At 35.8% G+C, this 7,690-nt stretch overlaps 1 protein-coding gene across 7 annotated transcripts in view; it reads right to left on the bottom strand.

The window, feature by feature from the left end:
* Window positions 1-6,863: 6,863 nt before the first annotated feature.
* The window catches only part of Luc7l3 (LUC7 like 3 pre-mRNA splicing factor), a 30,100-nt gene continuing 29,273 nt past the window's right edge, over window positions 6,864-7,690 (bottom strand). For 4 of the 7 annotated variants that reach the window (XM_027924708.2, XM_071603719.1, XM_027924707.2 and 1 more), the window contains one exon: window positions 6,864-7,690. This exon is cut by the window's right edge. Coding sequence is in view for 1 of the 7 variants with exons in the window: in XM_027924709.2 (XP_027780510.1) it covers window positions 7,339-7,372 (34 nt within the window). In the remaining 6 variants the exon portion in view is untranslated. The other 3 variants (XM_027924709.2, XM_071603720.1, XM_027924710.2) reach the window with 1 other exon arrangement.

Below are 7,690 nucleotides of genomic sequence, written 5' to 3' on the forward strand. Positions count from 1 at the left end.
AAATATAATTCCTTATCTCCAAATTCTGAGCTGGGAGAAGAGTAAATTCAAAAGGGCTTTGACTGTAATCTCAGTTTCTTGGGAGGCTAAAGTAAGGCAAGAAGAATAAGTTGGAGGCCAACCTGGGCAACTTAAATATATCCTGTCTCAAAGTAAAAAGGGCTGGGATGTGGCCCTTTGACAAACACAACTATCACATCCACACCAAAGCAAATTATTTTGTAGTGTTGCACCCCAATCCTGATTAGGAATCAGTATGCTTTGATGAGATTCAGCCAGAGCAAATGACAGGGGTATCCTTCATGTGAACCCCATTAAGGGCAGAGCAACAATCCCTATTTTTAAAAACACTTGACTTTCTTTTTGGGTGATACTAGGGATCCAATGCAGAGCCTTGTGTATGCTAGGCAATTACAATGAGCTACATCCCCAGTCCTATCTGCATACTTTTAAACTTACCCATAAAATGGCACGATTTATATAACCCAAGTAACTACCTTTAAGACTTTTTAAAAGAAAACTTACAGAATAGTCAAGCATAGCCCAAACCACTGAATTCAGTCAAGTGAGAAGGAGATAGCACAGCTGTTAACCTAACATCTATTTCCAAGGTCAGTTGTCATCAAATATATGCTAAGTTCCTCCCTACACTGCCTAGAATCTGAATCAACTCTTCTAGTTGACTTCTAGTACAACTACTTGTATTTTGTTAAGCACTCATTAGCTGCTCGCTTACCCACTTTTACTCTCACACACACTACACTACCACTTCTTTACATATCCATAACTTCTACAGACTATGATGTCATTTCTGATCATTACAGAAGAGGTATACATAAATACCAAAGCTCCCTGTGGGCAAATTCAATGCTTTAATTGGATCTTCAGCATATGAAACAGGTCACTGTTTCTTTTTTACTTCTCAAAAGCTCAGTGATGATCAAGAGTGAGGAAAAGACATATAAGCATTATGCAAACACTTCTACCCAATGTTCAAGAGGAAATGGTTAATGGTATAGGCTTGGGAATCCCATCCCACCATTCATGGAATGTAATATGTTAATGCAATTTAACTGGCATCCATGGCTACATCAATGAATGTAACTAAGCACCTATGCCACATATTCTTTATTTTACTTTTGAGATAAGATCTTGCTAAATTTCCCAGGCTGGTCTCAAATTTGCCTCCCACTCCTGGGTCACTGGGATTATAGGTGTGCACCACCATGCCCATCTTATGCATGTTTTAAAAAACATAGTAATGAAAAAAAAAGAAAAAACATAGTAATGACCTACACTGGGTGTTGTGGCACACCTATAATCGTAGATGCTCCAGAGGCAGGAGGATTGCTAGTTTGAGACAAGCCTCAGGAATTTAGTGACACCTAAAGGGTTAGGGAGACTCTGTCTCGAAATAAAACAAAAAAAGGGCAGAAAATGTTTCTTGTTGGTTCAATCCCTGGTACCAAAAAAAAAAAAAAAAAAAAAGCCCAGTGTCCCAATGCCAAGAGATTGTGGTGGTGACAGGACAATCCCCAAGTGACACCTTCCTAAAGTATTTTCAATTTTACTTTGAGGAAAATTTAGGCAGGGGCCCAAGGGTTGATAAACAGCCTGAATTCATCATTTGTGGAAATACAAGATTTTTAGGTTGTTTTTAAATGCATCTGATAAGCCTATTACTTGAAACAAAATCACTGTCAGGATGAAAGCTTCTACTACTCTAATATGCAGAACTTACACAAGTACCTCCTATGATCTACAAGAGAATCCATTTAATCACAAGGTTCTGAGCAAACTCAAAACCCAAATTAATAAAGTCTACACCCCAAAAGGGAGGGAAAGAACCACACAGCAAAATAGTTTCAAGTATAAGTTGACAGTAGTTTTTTACCTAAGTCATTGATTGTAAAATGTACACAAGGTACAATTTCACTTTATGACTTTTAAATTGTTTTACTAGGGTAGGGAGCTACATCTGGTTTTACTATATATGGCACTTGGAAGGATGTTGAGACCTCACTCCATGTTTCCTCTGTGGCTACGCACGGTGAGGCATGCTTGCAATTCTAATGACTCGGGAAGCCAAGGCCAGAGATCTTGAGTTCAAAAGCAGCCTCAAACGTGGATGTGTAACCGATGTGATTCTGCAATCTGTATATGGGGTAAAAATGGGAGTTCATAACCCACTTGAATCAAATGTATGAAATATGTCAAGATCTTTGTAATGTTTTGAACAATTTTTTTAAAAAAGCAGCCTCAGTAACTTAGCGAAGCCCTAAGCAACTCTAAATAAAATGTAAAAATGGGTGGGGGACATTAACTCAGTGGTTAAGTACCTCTGGGTTCAATCCCCAATACCCGCCCCCCCAAAAAAAAGGTCTCATCTGGAGAGCAGGACTGGGGGGAAGAAGGCAACTAGTAACTGATGATAGAGGGCTTAGCTATGTGAACCTAATGCATCTGCAGGTGCTTTTCAAGTTTCAATCACTTTCTTCCTTTTAAAGAGAAACAGCTGTATTAACTATTTCTTATACCCCTACTAAAATCAGAGCAAGAACCAAAGAGAGATTAACTCTGGTACAAACGGGAAGGAGTAGGGCGTGGCTCAGCAGATTCCCCCTCTGGACTGGCTTATGTCTGAGAAAAGCTTCCCTTCAAACTAGCATAAACAGAAAAGATCCACTCCCGGGTTAGCACCAAAACTAAAATTGTTAAATTTAAATTGTTAAGATTAAAAGGGGGTAAGAAGATACCACAAAGAAACATAACTAGGTCTTGTTTCTAGCTTTTAGTAACTATGACTATGCCTCTGAATTTGGCAGTCCAGAAACAGTACCTTTTCAATCTGCCAGGCATTTGAGGATTAATTCTATAAAGTACATTATGTTCACATGTTATCAGTCACTATCTACACCAAGACCTTTCCCACACTTTTTAAATTTAAATTTTATTAAGAAATATCATACATACAAAAGCAAAGCACATAAACATAATTTTAAAAGAAAATGCCCATCCAACTTCAAAGAGTGTCACCAATTGCTCTGAAGACCCCTTTGCCTTCCATGATCACATTTCCTTCCAAACTTCCAAAGCACCAGCTGACATTGAATTGTGTCAATCATTTCCTTATTTTTCTTTCATTTACCATGTATATAACAGCCTGTTTTTAACCAGCACAGTAATGGAACCACAGTGGATAAATCCTTCTGTAACTTGCTCTTTTGACCATTATTATACTGTTGATGTCATCCAGGTTCACACGTGGAGCTGTAGTTCAATTTCACTTCTATGGAATTCCATGGTAGGAATGCATCACACTATATATCCAACAAAGATGTTGACTTGGGGTCTTCCCAGCATTTTTTTTTTTTCGTTTTCTTCCTGTTACAAATGCTGCCATTATGACAATTTTATATCCATCTCCTGGCACATGTGTAAGAGTTTCTCAAGGGTATGTACCTATGGATGAGTTATGGCACACCCAGTTATGACAAACCATTTCTGAAGTTGTTGTTCCTCAATGTTCTTACATCTATTGACAACTGATCTACATGGGATGGCTGAGGTTAAGAAACACATCATCTATGAAACTCTCAAAGTGCATTTTTAAAACAGAAAATTAAAAATTCTGATACAACAATGAAAAATACATTTACTTCCCTGCTTTGGCTTCCTTGAAATATATTTTTAAAAGCCAAATGTTCAACTTAAAAGTGCTGTCTTCTATGTCTCAAAATAAATGCTTCTAAATAGGCTAGTGAAGATAGATTCAGAACATATGGGTAAACATATATAAAAAGACATCTAAACGTATTTTGCTCAAATCCCTCACCTCCTATTCAAAAGGGGGGAAAAAAAGGAAGGTGGTAACAAAAGTGTTCCTATAAGAACAGAGGGACAGAAGGAAATCATACATCACCAAACAATTCTGTTGTTTTTAAATCACCTGCAAGCATTTCAATTGTAGTACAAAATTAAAAAAAAAAAAAAAAAAGTTGTCATTTGGGGTCCTTTCACTAACAACTAAATAAAAATTAATCAGAAATTCAAACTTTGAAAATCAACCCTGAATGAAGTCCCATCCCATAGAATGCATATACAACTTCAAATGTTTTGTTTCATGCATATAACAGAAAACATACATAGCAGTGGGGCTGGGGACATAGCTCAGTCAGTGGTAGTGTTTTTTTAATATGCATGAGTTCAATCCCTAACACCAAAAAATAGAATAACATTGATCATACATAGCTCATCTACAATCCATTTTAAAAAACAGAATGAACCTGAGCTCTAAATACATCCACTAGGTGTGGTGGAGCTTGCCCATAATCCCAGTGACTAGGGGGTTGAGGCAGGAGGATCACAAGTTCAATGCCAGCTGCAGCAGCTTAAGGAGACCTTGTCTCAAAATAAAAACTAAAAATTGTATATGACTCAGTGGTTAAGAGCCCCTGGGTCCAATCCCTGGTACCAAAAGAAAGGGAAAAAACAAAAACAAACCCAACTTCCACATGAATTTTTTAGTTTTTATATTTCTAAAATCTTTAATCAGAGTGCAGAGCTCAAAACATATGTGATTCAGTGTTCTTAGACCCTGGAGAGATACGGTTGGTTGTCTTCTGTGACACTGAAGCTATTTAAGGAACTAGAATGCCTACTCTAAAGCTAGGAGATAAATATCTAAAATGAATAACATGACTAGGTTATTAACAACTTAAATAAAAAATGCAAGAAAGGTGTTTTCAGACCAAACATAAATGGACCTTTATCTTTTTGAAAAACAAAAACAAAACCCATTTTAACAAAAATGGTCTTCATGGATTCTGTCTCTATATTACAGAGAAGGAAGGCTTGACCAGCAGACTCCATTACCCGGCCCTCTGGAGGGGAGCAAAACAAATTGCTCTACTGAACCATTACTATAGTTTGATAGCTTCAGCTAATAAAAGCTTATTCAATTTGATATTAATGAACTATATGTTTAAGAGTTTCTTTTATACATACATGCGGAATTATTTACAGATTAAATGGATAAGAGATTTTTTTTTTTTTTTTTGAAAATGAGAGGACAGGATACACACACAAAAACACTGGCCAATGAGTCTTAATAGTCATCAGTTGACAGTGATTAATTATACTGCTAATTATACTGTTCAACTTAATTATACTGTTCAACTTCTGTGTCTTAAAATTTCCAAAATAAAAAGATTTTGAAAATATCAACCACTGTTCTAATTTCAGTTCTTATTAAGTCATCTTCTTGATTAAAATCAGCTCTCCAAAGAGAACAGACACAGAACCATTAGCCAGCTGGTAACTTTTTGGTCAGCATAGCAAAAATGTGTATAGAAAATTAGCCCTTGGCATCTACACTAGATGTGATTTTGGTTAGCAAAAATCAGTCCCTCTGTAGTCAGATCAACCTGGGGTATAAAGTATAAAAGCCAGCTTTTCTATCTCCATAAGTCACCTTAAGTGGCTAGGTCTCTCCCTAAAATCCTAGGGTAGCTTCAAAAGTGTCCCCAGAGTAAGCTTTTCACAGGACCACTTATTTCACTTCTTTTAAGTTAGCTGTGGATTCTAGATGAGGAAGAAAAATCTGGCATTTGAATACTTTAGTATATTTATTACATTACCTCTTAATGCTATAATCTTGTCAAACACAAAACAGCTTAGGAGAGGACTAACTCATTTTGTTACACTTTATTTCACACCTTATCTTAATCCTCATATGAAGAATCTCTTAAAAATTCAAAGATAAATTCATGTATCATTGCATCTCCAGATTAGCTGGAGTTGCCCAGAGGGCTTTGTCCCCATAGGATTTTTTCATACAAAGCCTCTAAAAATGATACATCATTATTTTTAAATTTGGAGCCAGGTGTGGTAATGCACGCCTGTAATCCCAGAGACTCAGGAGGCTGAAGCAGGAGGATGGCAAGTTCCAGGCCAGCCTAGGAAACTTAGCAAGATCCTGTTGCAAAATACAAAATAAAAAGGGCTGGGGTACAGCTCAGTGGTAGAGTGGCCCTGGGTTTAGTCCCCAGTACCACACAAAATAGAAGGAATGGGGAAAAAGAAAAAGGAAGAAAAGGCTGATGGGGAGTTATTTTCTTTACTAAATCTATAATGATTCATTATGCCCATCAGAACGAACACAACTGCACAAAAGTTGTGAATACTAAACCAAGATGTGGAGGCCTAGACTCCACATCCTAACATTTCATCAACATGAAGCTCTTGGATAAGTTGTCTAACCCACTCAGTTTCTTTACCCTATAAAATGATGGAAATATTTGAAAAACATTAAGCCACAGAATTGTTATCATATGTAATATATGTATGTAGCTAGAAATATTTTTATACAGTTGATAAAGCTAGATAAAGATAGAAACATGCCAATTCTCCTGTTTGTGACATAAAATCACCTGTTTTTTTTTTTTTAAGAATTCTTATTATGTATATTATACACCCCATACACAGAAATTGATAGGACCAGGTTAAAAGAACTCTTGGTACAGGATTTAAAATAAGACCAAAAATTAGTTAAAAGTTCTCAAATGCTCTTCTATACCATATCACAGCTAGAGAGAGGAAGATAATGTCTGTCAGTATATCTGGAATTGTCTTCTAAAAGAAGTCTCTCAGGGATGTAAAAATATATTCTAGTTTACTATACATCTTCGCTATTAAAAGCAAAGTTCAAATTAATTAATAACCACCCAAAAAATTGGAGCACCATTATTTAAAACAAACTGGAAATTCTATGAAAGTTAAGTCTTAAACAGAACAAATGAAACAAAACTTGTACACCAATACCTTTAGTAATAGTATACCTCATATTTAAAACAAGGGACTAGTTCAGAGTAAATAACTTTATTAGAAAAAGATTAATACTAAAACTTCAATGACACAGACAGTCAACTTTGTAACAGAAAGTCAGAGATACTTTATTTTTACTTCTATATCCAAAGGCTAAGTATAGCAGAGTTGTAAAAATGGAATCCCACTTAGTCTGATTCACACGAATACTAACGTTTAATCCTGTATTCAAAGTCCAAGAATGAAAACTTGCAATTAAACACTGAGCAAGCCACATGTTTAGGTAATATCTTAAAAAGTCTTAAAGAAAAATTATGATACAGGACCTAAATTTTCAGTGGCATATATGCTATTAACACATGTTCTGAAATCTGGAAGGTCACATCAGTCCTGAATTAATTTTTAATTAAAATAAAATAAAAAAAAACACTAACTGAGCTTTTTATACTTTTTCTATGCCACTATAGCTTTCTTTCACCTCATTTTAATGCCGATCTTCACTTTATGCCGTTTTCAGTATTCTTCAAAAAATCTTCGAACAGTAGTCCTACAATGCAAAATTTGGGGAAAAATGATAATTAGACAGCATATAAAAGGCAAATTTTTATGACTAAGTGTTGGCCCAGTCACTAACTGCTAATTATATTAAACGTGTATATGAAATGTTTGTATCTTTTTAATAGTTAAGGCATCAGTGTGGTTCTTAAAGCCATGTGCCTGTGTATGCGTGCCTATGTGTGAATAGCTCACACAGAAACTCTAAACTGCTTTCCTAGAAAAGGAATGCCATCAACAAATCAACTAATTGGTACTTCCTTTTATTAGGAATATTTCATCCCACACCACTAGCCCAAAGAATGAACAG

The sequence above is a fragment of the Marmota flaviventris genome, chromosome 17 (genome assembly GCF_047511675.1).
Source record: "Marmota flaviventris isolate mMarFla1 chromosome 17, mMarFla1.hap1, whole genome shotgun sequence".
Classification (NCBI taxonomy): domain Eukaryota; kingdom Metazoa; phylum Chordata; class Mammalia; order Rodentia; family Sciuridae; genus Marmota; species Marmota flaviventris.